The sequence below is a fragment of the Leptidea sinapis genome, chromosome 30 (assembly GCF_905404315.1).
Source record: "Leptidea sinapis chromosome 30, ilLepSina1.1, whole genome shotgun sequence".
NCBI classification, from domain to species: Eukaryota; Metazoa; Arthropoda; class Insecta; order Lepidoptera; family Pieridae; genus Leptidea; species Leptidea sinapis.
In genome coordinates, this window is record NC_066294.1 from 1,626,280 (window position 1) to 1,647,747 (window position 21,468).

The 21,468-nt window shown below is 39.3% G+C and overlaps 1 protein-coding gene across 1 annotated transcript; it reads left to right on the forward strand.

Annotated features, from left to right (window-relative positions):
• Nucleotides 1–172: 172 nt before the first annotated feature.
• Nucleotides 173–18,291, forward strand: LOC126973872 (serine/threonine-protein kinase VRK1). Its single transcript, XM_050821226.1, has 7 exons — nucleotides 173–304; nucleotides 395–631; nucleotides 812–881; nucleotides 1,893–2,089; nucleotides 6,274–6,490; nucleotides 7,478–7,648; nucleotides 16,476–18,291. The coding sequence occupies exons 2-7, from the start codon at nucleotides 407–409 to the stop codon at nucleotides 17,207–17,209; spliced, it is 1,614 nt and encodes a 537-aa protein (XP_050677183.1). The 5' UTR covers nucleotides 173–304; nucleotides 395–406; the 3' UTR covers nucleotides 17,210–18,291.
• Nucleotides 18,292–21,468: the final 3,177 nt, after the last annotated feature.

Consider the following 21,468-nt stretch of genomic DNA (forward strand, 5'->3'; position numbering starts at 1 on the left):
TTACCAGGTCATAAAATCCCAAAAAAATAAAGAAGATACTACAAGCATGTCATACGTCACTGTGTTATGTAAGTCACTGTCATTTGAGTGACTTTGACTAGTTCTAGTTGTTTGTGGCGATTGGCTGTATGGGCTTTTGACCCCTTTGCCTGTCCAGATTGACGAACAGAACCAAAAAAAAAATGTTTGTGGCGACATGTGTCGGAAACTCGTAAGTCGTAACATCAAACAAAACTTTAATAATATTGTGTGAATATAATACCAATAAGTTGTAACCGTTTTTAGTATATACGGTATTTGTTAAGTAAGTAATATTGTTTAACTATTAATAATAAACCATTACCTAAGTGCGTTTCGATTACTATTTATTAATTGAAATTTCGTTACAATTAAGAGAACGGACAAAATGAATAAACGAGAAAAAAAAGCGGCACCACCTAAGAAAAAAGCTAATGGCTATAAAATGGCACCTCCGATACCGGCGGGAGAAGTTATTCAAGACTTAAGTTCAAAGAAAAAATGGAGAATTGGTCCTTCTATTGGTATTGGTGGTTTTGGGGAAATTTACTCTGCATGTGAGTTTGAAAGTTCCGCGAAAAAAGGCAACAACTATCCGTTCGTAGTTAAAATTGTAAGTTAATATTAATTTACCTAACATATGATTTTTTATATTGTCTATTAAGCATTGTAATCAGCATGCAATTGTTTGAATTATAATCCTGTTACAATATTTTTACACACAAATGTATCGCAAAATTATATACTCATTAAAGTGACTATTTATAGTAAAAGTAATTTTGCACCATTTCAGGAGCCACATGAAAATGGTCCTCTTTTTGTTGAGAAATCTTTCTACATCAGAAACTCAAATAAAAATGAGAGTAAGTATTTACTAGCTTGTAAACAACATACACAGATGTATTATTGGGTTGGACTTAGTATCCCATAGCACAATATAGGAGGTAACAAATATTGTAATTGATAGAGCTTTAGTCCACAATTATAATGATACCATTCTTATTACAAGGTAATGCACTGTTTAAAAAAAATATTCTAACCTAAAATGGGTATATCATGTAAATTAAAACTAGATGAGCACTATCATAGTGCTGGGAGGCTAAAGACTTGTTAATAATTGTCAATTATAAATGAAAAACAGTAAAATGAAACATAAAATAAAGTCTGGGATAGACTAGGCGGCTTCATCAATTATAATTTTTAGACTAAAAAGGCTAAAACCCAGAGTTGTAAATCCAGTAAAAATAACAATTATTATTTTTCTTATACATATTTCCTTTCATGTTTATTCCGTTTTCATATAATGCTAATTCTTTATTCCATTTCTATCACAGATGCATGTTTCTGTTTTGAGTTAGGTAGAGGGTAACTTTTTTTCATTATTTTCTTTAAAACTGTGCATTACCTTGTAATAGGATTAGTAGCACTATAGTTGTGGACCACAGCTCTATCAACTATAATTTATAAAAATTGGTTAGTTTAGATTATGCTAGAACAGATAAAACAATGCACAAGCCGAGTGTAGCAGGCCACTGCAGCAGCCGAAACGAATTCTAGGTGTTTCCCTTTATTTCCTCCCCATAAAAATGTGATAATTTGTGGTTAGGTTATAATGCTTTCTCCTCTGGAATGGTGCATTACCTTGTAATTAGAGGGGTAGCATTATAATTGTGGGCTAAAGCTCTATCAATTACAATATTTTTTACCTCATAATTTGTGCTATGGGATAAATATTTAAGGTACGGACAGACATGCTCATTACTAGCACGAAAGCATGCTTTTATTGAGCATGTGCTCATTAGTAGCATGTGTGTACTGTCTGTCGGCTACTTTCTATTTAATATAAATAAACCAACCAAATTGTTTCTTTTTAGTTGAAAAATTTATGAAGGAAAATAAACTGTCAACTTTTGGTATGCCATTGTTTTATGGAACTGGTTCACTTGAGTTCAAAGGTGAAAAATACAGGTTTCTTGTACTTGAGAGATATGGAAAAGACCTATGGAGCTTGTTTCTGGAGGCAGGCAGAGTACTTCCACCAGTAACTGTGTTTCAGATAGGTTTGCAAATGGTAAGTTGTTTATTGGAACTTCTCTTAGACTAAGTAATTGAAGTAAATACCTATATGTGTAATAATGTACTTAATTATACCTAATCTGGACAATTTTTTATGGATAAGGAGGACAAACGAGTGTATGGGTCACCTGGTACTATGTGAGCACCACCCACATTCTCTTGCAACATCAAAGGAATCAGAGGGGCGTTGCCACCCTTTAAGGAAGGTGTACACGTTTTTTTGAAGGTACCCATGTCCTATCGTCCCGGAAACACTACAAGGAAGTCCATTCCACAGCTTTATAGTATGTGGAAGAAACCTTGAAAACCGCACTGTGGAGGACCACCACACATTCATATGGTGGGGATGATATCTTAACTTGTGGCGTGTCTTGCGAAGGTGGAATTAGGCAGCAGGAATCAGGTGAAACAGTGCTTTGGAACACTACCTGTGATAATGTGGTAGAGGACACACAATAAGGCGACATCTCTACGCAACTCCAAGTGATCCAGCAGTTCACAGAGCACTGGGCACCTGACAATTCGAGCTGCTCTGAGTTCCATGTGGTCCAGCTGATACTGGGGTTTGCCAGACAAGAGATGACTGCAATACTCCATGTCTGGCCGGACCTGGGCTTTGTAGAATGTGGGCCGGCTTGAAGTATTGCCGTGCTCTATCAAACACGCTTTGCTTCTTCGAAGCCAATTTGGCTTTGCCCTCCGGATGGCCACGGAATTGGCAATCGATTGGTAAACCCGCAAACTTGAGTCTTCTGGGGGTTAAATTGGACAAGGACAAAGTTTCTCCCGGCACTGCTCAACGTATTCCCGAGAGAGACCATGGCCCATATATACGGACCATACAGGTCTCAGGGTAACGAAAGCAAGAGGGAAGTCCTGGCAGTTAGCCTGGATATAGCCAAGGCCTTTGATCATGTATGGCACAAGGCGCTCCTCTCAAAACTTCCGTCATTTAGGCTCTCGCGAACCCCATCTTTCGATCGCCGCCGCCCATCTATGTTATAGGTATCCGAGATGATCGCCTGCCGACCGACCATGGCGAAAGCCGTACTGTCGGTCGTTGATCAACTGGTGACCTAGGTATACCAAGAGCTGGCGGTTAATTATACTCTCCATGGTTTTGGAGAGCAGGGAAGTAATAGCGATAGGCCTGTAGCCGTACTGTCTCCTTTTTTTTTGGATTGCATGGACAAGCGCTGGCATCCATGAGTCAGGGACTAAGCCTTTTGAATAAGAGTGCCGAAATAAACGCGTTAGCACTTAGTACTACTGGCGTTCTAAGCACGATTGGAGAAATGCCAACGAGCCCGCTCGACTTCCTGACGTCCAACGAAAACAAAGCTCGCCGAACAGTATTCTGTCTGAACTGTACTTCAGGCATAGAGCTCTGACACCGCGGGATGGTCGGCGGTGGTTTTTCGTTGTCGTCAAGAGTCGAGTTGGATGCAAAAAGAGCGCACAGAAGATCGGCTTTCTCTTTTGCGGTATGGACCAGGGTGTCTTTCCCCATGTGCACCGGCAGCTGGGTCGGCTGGTTGAAGTTACCAACAGCAGCTTTCGACAACGACCAGAATATGCGTATTCCAGTCGGGTAACTGGAAAGCTGATCGCCGATTTTGACAACGTGTTTCGATTTCGCACGGGCGATTCGCCGCTTAAAGTATCTGGAGGCACGGTTGTATTTCCTCTTTAAAACTTTTCAGTTTGGATCCTTTGAACCCCGCCCAACCCAAGTTCGATCAGCAACGTTCACCCAACCAACGCCTGTTTTTTGCAGTCAGATGCTGCTTTTACTGACGCATCGAACCACGGCTGAGATCTGCCACTGATCGATACTAAAGAGTCTGGTATAAAAATATCCATGCCCTGCAGTATAACATCGGCTACTGCAACGGCGCAGGCACTGGGATCGTCCGAAGGGAAACAAACCTTGCCCCAAGGGTAGGATACAAAAAAGGAACACATCCTATCCGGGTCGCTGGTGGTCTCCGACGTGGGCGTTGGATAGGCACTACACTCCTGAGCAGGCAATGGTCGGACGTTCCGAGAGGTGCGTCGACAGAGACCTGGTAACTATCGGGATGTGTAGTCAGCAGAAGATCTAATAAACACGGCTGTGCAAGCATGTCATCAATTGCGGCTTGAACGCAGCCCATGGGATGATCCGTTTCTGCCATACCACTACCCATAGTGGTCCCTAGTGGGTCATAGGTCCCAACCTATAGACACACGTATAGATGCGGACACAGTCCTCAAAATCTACACGGCGCCAGAGAGTGGACAGGTCCCTACCCTCAAAATTGCCGAGACGGCGACAGCAGATATCCTCCCTAACGTACAGACATATCCCGGCATGCGTCACCGTAAGGAAACACAAGGCCGGCTGCGCCGTCTCAAGGTGGTGGTGGCCGGCGTTTAAATTGGAGTGGATTCCCCTGATATTGCAAAAGTTCACATTAAGCGTGGAGCGGGGTGCCGTGGTGTTACTGCCTCGTTTGTCATCGGACTTGCGCGGTTCTGTGCCCTCCCCAGAATTCGACGGGCAGTCCGAGCGAGAATGCTCGGGAAGGGATTCTCTCGCCTCTGGTATTATATTTATTAGTATATTATTGACATAAAATCAAAAGATTGCTCGTCAACGTCAATCACTAAAAATAAAATCTAGATACATGTAAATTACACAAAAGTTTAAACATATACATATTTTTAAAATAATGATATCCACTAAAACAATACAAGGCTGAACCACAACTATAATACTATTCAATTCCAAATTGTACTATCGTTTACGTAATCTTCAATACTGTAAGTAAGCCTTCGACATAAGTCTGCGTTTAATGAAATATTTAAATTTATTTATTGATAATTCAGATACATTTTTTGGTAATTTATTGTAAAATTTAATACCATTGCATGCAAAAGAATTGTTTATTTTACAGAGCGTTAGTAGGGGGCACTATAAGCTTAAATTATGGTTTTTATGTACGTGCAGGAGATTGCTATAAATATATTGGCTGTACATGGTCATAATATGAATATCTGTGAATATTTCCCTTAGAGATTCTCAAGGGCTCATTTGGTATATGGCACGTACTCTCTTTTGAAGTATGAAGATATTATTTACTTCCCCTGCACGACCCGTAATAGTATTATGCCATACGACATAACGCTATGAAAATAGCTAAAATAGACAATTCTTGCTATATCTATGTCAGTAAGTTCTCGTATCCTTTTTTATAGCAAAAGCTGCTGAACTTAATTTACTAGTTAAATTTTGTAAATAAGGACCCCACTGAAGTGTGGACTCTAATGTTACACCTAAAAATACTGTATTATCATCAATTTTCAATTCTGTGTCATTGGGGGATTGGCCTCCGGTCCTCGACACAAACCTATGTGAAAGAGCGGCACTAGGCCGCTACTTCACGCCGGTATTCTGTGTCAGAATGCTAATTTTCCGGACGAGTCTGGCCCGATTGCACTGACGTCATACGGCTGCATGACTTTCCCACTTATATTAAACCCTTAGCGCCCTTACGACACCCTTGTGCCTGGGACTCCCCTATTCTTTAACGCCCCGGGGAAGCACAGGGCAAAGCACGGGGAAGGGTAGGGGAAGCACATAAGTAGTGTTACAAATAAAAATTGCATTTATTCGTAGTTGTATAATATTATGTATGTATTTCTTAAGTCTGCCATAAATAATAAAGAACTCTATTCATTATTTCTACTTGAGGTTTTTATGTAAGCGTTTAATCAGTCTGGACACGAATGTATGATTTTACTCAATGTTTGCATGGGAAATTTAGTACCTGCCTATTCTAAATAATCCTTAAGTAGTCACTTACCTGGACTTGGATTGAGTCCAATGTCGAAGCATCATTTATAGCAAGATATGTCTTCCAACCATAATTTGTAGTCCAAGGGGCTTAGATCAGAGCTAGATGTTCAATCATTGTTTTTTTGTAGAGAGTACAGGTCACCTGGTGACCCGGTCTCTTGAAACTCCAGAAGAATTATAGGAGTTTGCGGCCCTTTTAAAAAGGTTTATTTTATTTAAGAAGGGGAACATACATACAGATATTTGTATACAACCTACGTGAAATTTGTGTACCTATTAATAAATCAACTGCCTCCGTAATCGCTGTATCTTCTATAGGTTTGTAATAATGTTTTCAGTTAGATGTGTTGGAATACGTTCACAACAGGGGCTACATCCACGCCGACATAAAGGGGGCTAATATACTGATGGGCCTCAAGAAAGGGACAGAGAATCAAACCTATCTAGTTGATTTTGGACTGGCCACCAGGGTTCTGGACAGGGAGTTCAAACCAAACCCCAAATGTGCTCACAATGGTACCATCGAGTACACAAGCAGAGATGCACACTTAGGAGGTAAACAATTCCATTGTAACAGCAGTATAACTATTAATATATTGGTACTACAAACAAAATGTGGGAACTTCACCATTGGGATGCTCCTTTGCACAGGATGCCGGCTAGATTTTAGGTAGTGAGACTACTGGGCAAATGAGACTTAACATCTTATGTCTCAAGGAGATGAGCGCAATTATAGTGCCACTCAGAATTTTTGTGTTTTTCAAGAATCAGCAGGGCAGGGCGTATCAATTATCATCAGCTGAACGTTCTGTTCGTCTCGTCCACGTTTATGACAATAACATAAAAAAACTTGTGGTATAAGTTATATATCCAATAGAAATCCCTGACTGATTCCTATAGTCTCTACTCAACATCAAAACAACCAAATACTTGAAGTTGGCTTATCTTCAGAGAAGCATATAATATAATAGTTGAAAATATTATTAAATTGATATTTATGTAATTATATGAAAATAGATTAATATGGTGTCCATTTATTCACCTGGAAACTTCGCGTAGTCCATTTCTATTATATACTTATTTATTAGTAAACAAAACATTAGTTTCTGATAATAGTATTTAATTGAATGACATGTGACGGAAGTTAAAGAAGGGTAACTAAGAGTAACCTATGACACACCTCCCCCGCGATTCCCAGGAATTAAGGGCGCCGGAAGCAGCTGGTCCAGGTGGCAGATCCATATACGTCCGCTATCTGTCTCTATCTGTTAGTGAACGTGTCCAATCCGGCGAGTCTCTGTACCCAACTCCCACCTTCCGCCGCATATCGAGTAGTTGCGAGCTTGCACTCTGCTGCCCACAACGAACTTGTTCTTCTTAACTTCTGGGTGCTGCCTTAGGCCGGGCTCTTATCTTGGCCGCGTGTCGGATTCTGACTTCCAAACATGAGTGTATATGGAGAGTCTCCAGAGATGACCGGTGTGACACGAAGGAGACTTCTGACAGTGAACTAATGTGTTTCTCGTGTTTGTTGATAATCAGCACCAACAAAGCGAGGTGACCTGGAGATCCTGGGTTACAACATGCTGCAGTGGATTGTGGGCAAGCTGCCATGGGAGGGGTCACTCGCGCAGCCCAAAATTGTACAGAACCAGAAAGAGGCCTTTATGAGCAATGTTCGGGAACAGCTCCAGAAATATAATGAAGTTCCTGGTGAGTTCAATTGTACTCCATTTTTTATTTCAATTGTCTAGCGAGCTGAGGGCTTTGTGTTACCGGCCTTAAAGGTGGTATTATGTCTCTGTATTTTGACCTAATGTGGTAGAGTTACCAAGCTCCTTTGCACAGTATGCCGGCTAGATTATGGGTAGCGACACAATGGCGCCTTTTCCTGTCGTGAAGCAGTAATGTGGAAGCATTATTGTGTTTCGATCTGAATGGGGCTGTAACTATTGAAAACACTGGGAAAATCAGACTTAACATCTTATCTCACAAGGTGACAAGCGCAATTGTAGCACCACTCAGAATTTTTGGGTTTTTGAAGAATCCTCAGCGGCACTGCATTTTAATAGGCAGGGCGTATCAATTTCCATCAGCTGAACGTTATGCCCGTCTAGTCCCTTATTGTCATAAAAAAAGATACAGATAGTCCTATCCAAATCTATGCAACGCCAAGAATCAAGCTAATCGGATCGTGATCTTCAATGATTAGAGCCGCTCTTCGTTAGATGCGGTCACTTGGTAGTGGAAGCCCCCGTCCAGAAGTGAGAGCACTGTAGTAGTAGTAGTGAAGCTTTATATATAGTTGCAGGCGGTGGCTTGTAGTGAAGTACTCTCTCGCCTTATTAAGTCAACAAAGCTTTTTTTAAAGCAAATTAGATCTTTCTTTCCAACTGCCATGAAACTGAACGTCGTTGGATGTTTTGACGCCAAGTGTGCCGATATAGCCTGAAGAGGTTAGAGGGATACTAATAGATATATAAATAAAATATTATGTAATATGTACTGCAGCTTTTGTTGAAAGTATAGGTGCGTTTTTAATATGTTTTTATTCTATTCTATTCTTTATATAATGGTTTTGTGGAAAGGTCACCATGGTACGATGTTGAAGAGCATTCCAGTTTTAAGGGTCTGTCAGTAAAATTAGAAAATGACATAAAAACACACACATAGATATATTATAATATATAAATACTTATGTAAGTATTAAAAGTGTTACTTAAAACTTAATGTTATTTTTCCTAAAATAACAAATGGAGTAAAACCAGGGACAGGAAATACTTATAGGATGTAGGACGGGGAATTTCAAGCGCTATAAAATTTAACACGATTTTATTAGCTTCATACGTATGTTAGTATCTATGTATGTAACAGAAACTTTGAACATGATTTTCACCGACTTCAAAATGTTGGATTGAATTGAAACTTTGCACAATCATCAAGGACAAATACAATAATTTTAAGTCTGTTGTACTTTTATTAGCTAGGTATGTTTGTATGTAACGGAATCTTTAAACTTGTTATTTTCACCCTGGTTGCGCCAGGGAATTGAAAGTGGACTGTATTAATAAAAGGGGGTACTCAGGTGAACAAAACAGGAATCATTGAAATAAAGGGAATAGCCGGTACTCACCTCTTCTGCAAGATCCTGGGTTCTTCTATATTCGCCTGAGTGTGCTGGCGAACCACAATATATATATTGCGGGACACTTAATGAAGAAATCACTACGATCTCACGGCGGCAAATCAATAGGAATTGAGGATTTCCTGGATTTATGCTTAAATGTTGCGGGAGCTCAACTTAGGGGGGTTACTTGACGGAATGTGTGTTACGCCATACGACCATAGATGTCGCGGCTCGCGGTTTATTCTTAACTTGTACCGGCTAAGTTGCTAGGATAAAGGTGTAAGGGGTTAAGGAAAAGGTTGTGTGTTATTAAGGACAATTGGCATTACCATTTTCACCCCCCTTTAATGGGTCACCATTAAAAACCCTTCATAAGATACGAGAAACTATGACTCTAGAAACGCACGATGTATGAGTACACATACGGATACAGAATCACGGCGGAACGGTACAATATTAATCATGCTACAAACTAAAGCGGTTCGCGTAAATAAAGAAATATTAATAAACAAGACTTACTCTAAATATTAATAAAAACTAGCGGTAGAATAATAGAAGTGCGGTTATATTTTATTGTTTAGGCAGAGGACACAAACGAGCGACAGGACGTAGGTAAGTTCCTTTGACGGTTCTTACTGTGCAAACGCGCGTGACGCCGTCCTTCGAGGGATGAACGAGTTAGAGCAGGAACACTATTATTCATTATAATTACTACTGTCCCTGGCTCTATGGATGCGGTAGGAGTATTCCACTTCTGCCGAACTTGTAAGCTGTGGAGATATTCCATTCTCCAGCGGTTCCAGAACGACTGAACCAAATTATCTAATAACGAATGTCTATGAAGTAAGCTGACTCGGTCAGACTCCACTTCAAGCGCGGGTATAGAGTTTAATAGAGCGGTATGTAAGAAATGAGCTTTAGAGCCGAGAGCTCAGCGGGGTCAGAGCTCAGTACTGTCAGCGGTCGCGAGTTGAGCAGACACTCTTATGTGAGTGAGGACAGTACTGAGTTCTTCATATGATAAAAGTTGTTGTCCGGTTACTCGGAACAGATGCGTTTTTACAACTTTTACAACGCTTTCCCAGGCACCTCCGAAGTGTGGAGAATTTGGAGATATAAACTTCCACGTTATTCTATTCTCCGCGTACTCTATTTCTAATTTCGGACGGTACTCTACATCGAGGAATTTATATAACTCGCGAAGATAGGAATTACTACCTTTAAAGATTGCGTTGTCTGTATACATAGTTTGTACCGGACCCCTCCTAGAAAGAAACCTCTTCAACGCTGCGAGAAAGCTCGGAGTGCTCGGAGTCCTGAGGTCTGTGGCTAACTCAACATGTACAGCACGAGTAGTGAGGCACGTGAAAATACAAAGATACGCCTTTTCACTGCGAACGCCACGGCGACGTATCGGTGTATAAGCGATAGGACCGGCATAGTCGCAGCCTGTATGTGTCAATGCCCTTATAACTTGGCGTGTACGACAATTAGGTAAGTCTGCCATTAGCGGGTAATTAGGGCGCGGTTTTAAACGAAAACAAGGATTGCACATGTGGACGCGCTGTCTCACAATGCGGCGTGCGGACAAGATCCAGAACTCTTGGCGCAAAAGGGGCATCAGTAGTTCTGGTCCGGCGTGTAAATTTTTTACGTGATAGTGGTCGATAATCATTCTTACTGTGCGGTAATATAACGGGATGCTTATGAGCATAATCTAATGCGGAATTGGATAGTCGACCACCTACAAGAATTAAACCGTTGGCAATGAAGGGCCTCAGTCGATTAAAAGCTTGTGAACAAGGTTTATTATTTTTTATGTTATTATATTCTACTGCAAAATATTTGCTTTGCAGAGCGCGGAGTATTTTATTTTGAGCGAAGTTCATTACACTGGCAGATACTGAGTCAGTTCTGCGGCGGTCTACAGACGCTGTAATAGCGCTGCGGCGTGGTTTTACATTTATAAATCTATAAACGTAATCATATAGCATGCAATACTTTATTGGTGAAGACACCATATGCGTTAAAAGCTTTTGTTCAGGTACGTTACTAATAATCCCTCTAAATCTTTAAGCGGCCATTCAGACGTATTTGACGAAGCCCATGGTGGTCCATAGAGGATGCGTGACTAACTTCTGCGGCAAAATACCACACGAAAGAACATCAGTAGGATTCTCGGTACCTGAGACGTGATAAAAGTTGTCAGCCGTAATGTTTTCCGTAAACTGAACAATGCGGTTGGCGACAAATGTTTGCCACTTATGCGGTGAGCTTTTTGTCCAATATAACGCTACCTTAGAGTCGGTAAAGGCGTATACATCAATCGGACCATAATTGGAATAACTGTCGAGGACAGCGCGGAGTAACTTATCCATTAAAACCATAGCACATAGTTTTAAACGTGCAATTGTGACGGGTTTTGTCGGGCTGACTTTAGATTTAGCACATAGTAATCGAACAGTATTGCCTGATGACGCGTTAACATGAGCGTAGATCACCGACCCATAAGCCCGTTCACTAGCGTCTGAAAATCCTAAGAATGTAACTTTACAACCAACTTTACACCAATGTGTCGCGGTACGCGGAAGTCATTAAGAGACGGCAACTCTAAACAGAATTGTTTCCACTGTTTTATAATATAAGAAGGCGGTTCATCATCCCATTGGAGCCCGAGCTGCCAAAGTTCTTTTATCAATAACTTGGCGTATACAATGGTGGGAGCAACGAAACCCATTATATCCCATAGGCGGGCAACTGACGACAAGATGGAGCGCTTAGTACACTTCTCATCTGCGGCGGGAGTGGTAACTTTAAATTAGAAAGCATCCTCAACGTAATGCCAATGCAAGCCTAATATTTTGTGTTGCATGGATTTGTCAAATTCAACATCACAGGGAGTTTTATGAGTGTCAGGAATATGTTTTAAAACAGTTTGACTGTTACTATTCCATTTGACGAGATCCCACTGTGCGCCCTTGAACAAGTCAATAAGTTGACGTGCAGTAGCGACTGCTTCTCGTTCAGTGGGAACCGAGAATGCGTGATCATCCATATATTGAGATGAAAGCGCGATAGCACTCGCTAGCGGGTATTTTTCTCCGTCGTCTTCTATGAGTTGCCTTACTGTACGCAACGCATGGTGCGGGGACGATGCTAAACCGAAACAAACTCTTTGAAGACAATATAACTGCAACGGTTCGTCAGGATAAAAGCGGTATAAAAAACATTGATAGCGGCGGTCAGATTCGCGCATACCTAGCTGCAAGAACTGTTGGCGGCAGTCTGTCGTCATAGCAACGGCATGAAAACGAAAATTCAAAATAGTTTTTATTAAATCGCCTTGCAAGTTCGGCCCTGTATGCAGTATATCATTAAGCGATATCTTACTTCTAGTAGTAGGGGTGGAGGCGTCCATATCAATACGTAAACGAGTGGATATAGTAATTTCTCGCGATATACTCTCGTATAACATAATCATAAGCCAATCTTAATTTCGGTGATGCTTCTAATTTTCTTTCGAGACACAGAAAGCGCCTACGTGCGATATCGAAAGAGTCACCAAGTATGTCCACATCCCCTTTGAACAGAAGGGCAACTATGTATCTCCCACTACTGGGATCGCGGGTCGTGGTTTCTTTATAAAATATTTCGCATTCAACATCTTCTGGGTGTTGAATGGGCGGCGTGGAGGGAGAATCTTCAAGCTCCCAGAATCACTTGACTAAGGAGTCAATAGCGACAGGCTCTTGAGCAGCACAACAAGTCAGTACGTGTTGTGAATGATATGTAGATATTGTAGGTACGGAACCCATTAACACGTACCCTAACAACGTGCGGAACGCGGAAGGTCCTGGTGAACCACGGGGTGCGGATATTATTTCAGAGAGAAATAAATGCGGGTATATAGAAGCACCTATTAAAGCGTCAATTTTATTAGGTACTCCGAAGGACTCGTCAGGCAGCGGTAATTGCGATAAGCGTGATAAACACGGACTGGTCTATCGCAGCGTTAGGTAAGAGATCGGTAATCAAAATAAATGTTGTTGTCAAAGCGGGAATAAAACCTTAAATTAATAAGCGAATTGTTAATTATTTTTTGTTCGCCACCGAACCCTTTCACAATAATACGTTCGGTGCTTAGCGGTTGATATCCTAGGCGATTGCAACATTCCTGCGTGATGAACTGACATTGCGATCCGGAGTCTAAAAGTATTATAACTTGAACGGTTGGTAATAATACAGCGGTGTTTGTATTCTGAGCGCGGGATGTATGATTTCTCGCACATACTGAGCGCGTGGTGACGCTTGTCACCACGCGTGCCCGAATGTCGCGGTGATGGCTGTGATGGCGATATTTTTCTGGTAAAATGTAGCATTGCATCATGGTTTGATTTACAAACGCGACATGATGTATGAGAAGAACAATTACTAACGCGGTGGCTAAGACTTAAGCAATTAATACAAGACCGGTTTTCCTTTATGAATTTAAATCGCTCCTGAGGAGACATTTTATTGAACTCCTGACATTTGAATAAATGTTGATGAGTAATGTTCTTACACAAACATTTGCGGGAAGCAGCGGCAGTGTTGAGATACGTTTGATAAGTCGGGGCGGTGTTATTGGAATGGCGGTTATTATTATTACTTCGCGAAGTACTAACAGTCGCCGTAGTACTTTGCGAACGTTCCAACACTAACGCGGGACTGTATAAATTCGACCAACCTATCAAAGCTAGGCATCTCGGATCCACACTGGGTCTCGAATGCACGCACCGTCTCAAAATCTAGCCTTTACATGCAATATGTACTAATATTAAATCACTGAGATTTTCTAACTTTAAGTTTTGTAAGGCGCGCACTGCGCTTACAAAATTATCATTAAATGTATTAAAGTTAAACGCGGAACCTGATTGTATTGCTTTAAATTCTAACATTTGATTTAAATAAGCAGAGACGAGCAACCGCTTGTCGTCGTACTTGTCTGTTAGGGTTTTCAAGATTAAGTTATAATTCGCAGCGCTCGGAGAAATACTGGAGATCACACTAAGTACCTTTGATGACAGTTTGCCTAACAAGTAATATAGCCTTTCAGTATCTGATAACAACGGATTGTCATGCACAGTAACCTTGAAACTTAAAATAAAGGAAAGTCGCGATTATCACCTGAGAAGGTAGGTAATTCTATAGGCGCTAACTTAGGTCTAGACTTATATATAGCGTTCATATTATCATTAGAACCCGACGCGACGCTCGGTTGCACTTAATTTAATAAGCGGGCGTTATATTTCTTTAATGTTTGTTTAAACTCATTACGAAGTTCGTCAATATTCGCGGATTCATCTAGGAATCTTTCCCTAACGGCGGTATCAATATCAATACTTTTCTGTGATAAATCGTATATATTTTGTACTATTTGAAAGCTAACTTCGCGTTCAGCTTGTAGCATGACCAATTCCGAATCCATCTCGCCTTCGGAATCCGAAGATATACGAGAATCTTTCTCCTAAGAAAGCCACAATTTGATTTGTATTATTTTAGATTATAAACAATGCCATAGGTGACTAATTTGAAGGTAGTTCTAATAATGAGAATGCGACGAAATTAAGTATGTCGCTTTTAATCTTTGTTTGCTCTCTACTCCCTTACGCGGGAGGATTATAATGCATGACACTTCAAATGAATGAATTTTGTGCCATGTGTATGCAAATTGCAATTAGGTATTATTTGATATCAATTTATGTAATTACTATTTAATTAGATTAACAATAAAACATATAATATTATGCGGGGTTACGTGCTACTAATTAACACGGCAAGTTAAATATACTATTGCAAACACGTGTGCACACAGTTGTAACTTTTAAAGAAATCTATAGATATTTAATCAAATTAACTTATTTAAATCACTAATTGAGACCTAATTAATGTACTCAATAGGGCGGTTATAATGTTTCATGCGGAATAATTGCTGATAACCGGCTGTAACGCGGTATGATTTAATGCGGTAGGTACATAACCTAAACTATAAAATTCTAAAAGCCTGAAATCGGGCTCAAAGAACCACAATATAGTTGCGCCAGGGAATTTAAAGTGGACTGTATTAATAAAAGGGGGTACTCAGGTGAACAAAACAGGAATCATTGAAGTAAAGGGAATAGCCGGTACTCACCTCTTCTGCAAGATCCTGGGTTCTTCTATATTCGCCTGAGTGTGCTGGCGAACCACAATATATATATTGCGGGACACTTAACGAAGAAATCAGTACGATCTCACGGCGGCAAATCAACAGGAATTGAGGATTTCCTGGATTTATGTTGCGGGAGCTCAACCTTCGCGTGCGGTCACTTGACGGAATGTGTGTTACGCCATACGACCATAGATGTCGCGGCTCGCGGTTTATTCTTGTACCGGCTAAGTTGCTAGGATAAAGGTGTATGGGGTTAAGGAAAAGGTTGTGTGTTATTAAGGACAATTGGCGTTACCACACCCCTTCAATACCTTGGATTCATTTTAAACTTCGCACACAATTTAATAATTTATATAATGTTCCGTTTTTCTTATGAGGATCTTCAGGATAAACGATTTTTTTATGTCCTATACCCGGTATTGTGTTTGTGCTCAAGACTTAAGCGCGTGCTAATTCGTTACTACGACATTATCATCGTTTTAAGATCAAAATAGCAAAATAATAAACCACCATAGCTTTTTTACATTGAAATACATTTTTTGTTATTTAATCACGCTATCCGCAGCTTATGTTAAGTAAAAAAAAATATTCTACTTTTTAGTTTGGTTAGAGTTAGTAAGTCTTTTGTTGAGCGATGTATAATACTTTTACGACATTTCATTCAACTGTAATGTGAAATGATAAGTGATAAATGAAGGCTATATTGAATTCATTTTATTAGAATGCAATTTTATTTATTTAATTTCCTAAAAAACTCAGTGAGCCACTCTGAGTTTTTTTGCGCCCATTCTTCTCAAGTATTAGGTATGTTTTAAATAAGTAGTAAATTTCGACGTAAAGTGTACATAGTGTACATGTGTAGTAAAGCGACATAATAAGTGATTAAATCCTATTATAAGTGATATTTTCCTAAAAATATTTAAGTTTTTAGTTAGTGGGAAGTGTAAACCATCCGCTCATGGACTCCAGTCACACCTGCTATTGTGGATCTTAACCCATCTGTTGTCCTCTGGATTATCAGATGTGTTAAGGCCTTTAATCATTTAACATTTTTAATAACAAAAAGGACTTCTGTATAAATTCTTTTTTGATAACGAAAATATTGTACATATTGCCAGAAATACCATACAACTTTATGACTTGTCATTTATATTAAGTTGAGTTTGATTAAGTAGATGCTTTAAGTGTGTTATTTCTCTAAAATGTTTACTGCTTTTTTACAGAGGCTTTAATAAAGTTCTTTGAATATATAAATACATTGAAGCCGAAAGATGATGTTGATTATGCAAAATGTAGACAAATATTTGAAAGCTATCTCAAATCTCAAGGAAAAACTAGAGGTGCAAAATTAGAATTCAAAGTTGACAAAAATCAAAAACAGAAACAAACAGATTTAGTGAATCAAAGTGATGAAGTTGATGATAAAAGTCCAGATAAAAAGCAGTTGATTAACCAAAATGGTGAAGTAAAATCCAAACGTACTAAAAAAGTAAACAAAGGTCATGATACAGAAAATATGACACCAGAAAAAAATGGAAGGGCAATTCGATCTACAAAGAGAAAATCACTAGAGCCTACTAAGGTTGTTAAAGTTAAAAAGGCTAAAATAGCCCCGAAAGCAACCCCTCCTGTCAAACTAAACCATGCAAATATTGCAACACAAACTTCCAATCAGTTGACGAGACGAAGTCCTCGCCAAGTGACCTTTGATAGTCCCATATGTGAAGTCATTGGTGACAAGAAAATAACATCTAAGACCTCAGGAAACTCAAGTGGGGATATATTTGATGATTCATTCATTGAGCAGGAGAAGAAAGTAAAACCTAAAAGGAAATTGTTATCTAATGTCGAAACAACTGTTAAGAGAGTTGTTAAGAGGAAAGTGACAGTGCAAGGAAAAGGTAAATCATGGAAAGATACTCCGAGTGTTGTAAATGGACGTTCACCTCCCAAGTAAATGTGTTCATTGACATTATGATGTGTTGCCATAGACAATAAATAGGGGAGGCAGTGTGATGATTAGAAAAAATCCTATTATTTTAGATAAATATAGGAAGAGTAGTAAATCCAAATTGTTTATTTGTAACCTAACTTTAAAATTCAAATATCTACTAATTTGTAACAATTTAGAAACTAATATGTACTTTTACTAGCGTTCTTATAAAAATCAAAACATGTTGTAATGTTGAGTGGCAATAGTTAGTCTACAACTATTTCTTATACTAGACTGGTTGGTTTGTATGAATGTGCTCCCCTAGACAATATTAAATAACTATTATTTTCATATTATGTACTATACTGTAAACTGTTTTATTCATTAGAATTACTTATGGTGAATGCAAATGCATTACTATAGGTTAAATGGTTATTCTACTATGTAATTTTTAATTTCCTATTACATAATTATGCATGAATAAAATGGTCTGTTTTATCTAAAATAAACAATTATTAATCAACATGAAAATTATTGGAATCAGTATTTGTTGTATGTTATAATATGTGACAGTTATAAAATTTATTATTATTTATGTATTTTGTTTAACTTAAATTATCATTATACTCATATTACCTATGTAATATGTTTACTGTCCATAACATGAGATTGCATAAAGCTACTTTTTCATGAAGTATCAAACTAATTTGATCCTTGTTTTATTATGTTATCTCAGATTGGATGATTTGTCAGTATTGTTTGAACTATTGTTTTTTGCAACCACTTTACTAGTATTTTCATTGTTTTACTATGAAAAGATCATGTAATGTAAAGGTTAGTAAATTGGTTTTTACTATATTACAAATACAGCATGGTATTCTTCGATTACTTATATTTTTATGCCTTTTATTTCATTTTTTCTCTGACGTTATAAAATTCACAGTAGATATATATCAATCAGACTAATAGATTAAGAAAGGAAATTGTACTGATTTTAATAATAATATGTATGTATGTGTGTGTGTGCTGATTTATTGTGTACTTAGTTTAATTTAGTATGTAGGTAGGATGTTGAATGTTGTGCAAAATAAATAAATTTCTTGATATTTTGTTTTTTATTTTCTGTGACTTATTTTCATCATGTGGTAAGTGATCACCGCCGTCCACATTCTTTTGCAACACCAGAGGAATCACAAGAGCGTTGCCGGCCTTTATGGAACGCGCTTTTTTTGAAGGTACCCATGTCGTATCGTCCCGGAAACACCGCACAAGGAAAGTCATTCCACAGCTTTGTTATACGTGAATGAAAGCTCCGTGAAAACCGCACTGTGGAGGACCGCCACACATCCAGATGGTGGGGATGATATTTGTGGAATTCAGCAGCAGGAAGCAGGTGAAACAGCTCTTCGGAACACTCCCTGTGATAAATGCGGTAGAAGACACACAATAAAGTGACGTCTCTACGCAACGCCAAGTGATCCAGCCGTTCACAGAGCACTGGGTGCCCGAAAATTCGAGCTGATACTGGGGTGTGCCAGACCAGAGATGACAGCAATACTCCATATGTAGCCGGACCTGCGCTTTGTAGAGCGCTAGAATGTGGGCCGGCTTGAAGTATTGCTGTGCTCTATTTATGACGCCCAGCTTCTGTGAAGCCAATTTGGCTTTGCCAGATGACCACGCAATTGGCAATCGCTCGAGATTTCGAGACCCAGTATTCCGATATTAGGCGAGGCTTTAATGTCTTGTGTGCTAAACAAATAACAGAGTACTAAACGGTGGTCTCATGCCGTTGCCATATGACAGCGGCAGCAAACAGGAGGTATAGGGAAGTGTTATCGAAGAGCGGTGATACGACAAATGGCTTTTTTTAGTGGTAAACGTGCAAACTTGAGTCTTCTGGACAAGGTTCAATTTACCTTCGGCGGTCCACGATTTCCCGACAGAGACCTGCATGGCCCGTGTATACGGCATCACCAGTGCTGTCATCTGCATAGCAATGAATGTTGGAGGTGTCCAACATATCATTGATATGCAGAAGAAACAGCGTGGGAGATAGCACACAGTCTTGGGGCACTCCAGCGTTCAGAGGTTTCGGGTTCGAGCAATAACCATCGACAACGACTTGCATGCAGTGAGTAAGTCCACTTGCACATCAAGAAGCTATCAGGAAGCCCAAATGATGGAAGTTTTGAGAGAAGCGCCTTGTGCCATACACGATTAAAGGCCTTCGCTATATCCAGGCTAATTGCCAGGCCTTCCTCCTTGCTTTCGATAGCCGCCGCCCATCTATGTGATAGGTTTACCAGAAGATCGCCTGCCGACCGACCATGGCGAAAGCCGTAGTGTCGGTCGTTGACTACTGGTGACCTTCTAGGTATACCAAGAGCTGGCGGTTAATTATGCTTTCATGATTTTGGAGAGCAGGGAGGTAATAGCAATAGGCCTGTAGTTTGCCGGATCCGAACTGTCTCCTTTTTTTTGGATCGGATGGACAAGGGCTGACTTCCATGAGTCAGGGACTACGCCTTTTGAATAAGCGTGCTAGAATAAGCCAGTTAGTATCGGCGTCAACTCAGGAGCACACGTTCTAAGCACGATTGGAGTCATTGTCATCCAACCCGCTCGACTTCCTGACGTCATGCTCTTGAACGGGCGCTACTTCTGGTGAGTGGTGGCAGGATGATCCTGTAACCAGAAACTTTGCTTCATGGTTTTAAAATAAGTGTTATTATATTTTTTATATTCGCTAATAAAATACTCGCAAAATACCTTTATTTATTTGCGGTGTGTGTGGATTGATACATTTACTACAGTAAGTCTTGTTTTTACATATTAATTTACTGTTTTTTACTTATTCGTGTAAGCCGTTGAGTAAATGACGTTTTAGTAGGTACTTTTTTTGCATCACTTTGCAACAAATAATGTAACTGAAATGATTTCTAATAATATGAAGCTGTTATTAGTATTAATGTACATTTAAAAGAGTGGCAAAGAGTTTCTTGCCACTTCTTCTCATTAAAGCTCAACCCTTTCCGAAGTGGCGGTGAATATATTATTTCCAGTTACTAAAAATATAAATGATTAACCTTAAATTATATTAAATATATATAGTAGGGGGAGTCCGGGAGAGTATACCCGCCTTCGACTAAAATACTAATAATTCTTTCTTTACTTACAAATTGCTATTCACCATAAGTTTTATCTTAAGCTGCAATATTTAGCTACATTTTATCTTAATAAAGTTTGACGCATCATTAATAGTTTAAGAGTAATTAACGATTTATACCAAAGTGACATTCGGCTAATATCTCCCGCCTGGGTGGGAGACTTTACCCCCCAACTAGGGAGCAAGAATTAAATTTATATCACCTTCTTTTCTTAATTGGAGCAATAGCACAAATAAACTGTTCCTTATGATCTTTGAAGACTCCAACGCAAATTTCATTGACATATTTGCCACAAAAAGCACTAATTCTCATGACCATAACTTTTTCTTCTCCGAACACATGAATCAAAATCAATCACTGACATTTGACTATTCTGGTTATCCAGATCTTGAGACTGTAGAAGCTACCTCTGCTGATTGTCTGAATTTTACAATTGCTTGCTTCGAATTCTCCTTAGTCAAAATTGATGGTGATGCGCATAAAAACTTTCATCTGTAAAGATGTCGGCTAAAAGCCTGCGACATAATTGCACTTACAAATGGCTATATTGCGGATCTTAACAGTTCGTACTGGGTTTTTAACCAACCAATTTTTAATGGCTGAATTATATCTAGCCTTGCCAGGTGAATAAATGGCAACATCTAATGGCTTTAAATTAATTCTGCAGGGGGTTGGCTGCAGCAAAATTACTCCATTTAAATCTGCGTATTTGACAACTTGAACTTCTTTGAGTTTTCGAAGAAATCTGACACATATTTTTTCTATTAAATCTGGTTGATCTAGATAAGTTGGTTGCTTCTGAAGTTCTGGGGTTCTTACACTTTTTTCAGAGTTTCTTGTCTTAAATCCTCTGAACCAATCATTCCGTGCGCAGTTGTTGAAATTCCTCTTGGACTTTCAACAACTGCTCAATTCAATTGATTCTTATCATATGAAAATAAAAATTAGTATTTAAATGACATGCTGGAGTCTATTCACAATAAGCAGCAGAAATCGAATATCGAAAAATATTACAAACTGAGCACGAAATTGTATCGTCAGTACCTACTCACTCCTAAATCAAACTGGCGACAGCAACGCCGTCGCTTTAACGAGATGTGAGGCGTCTAAGCA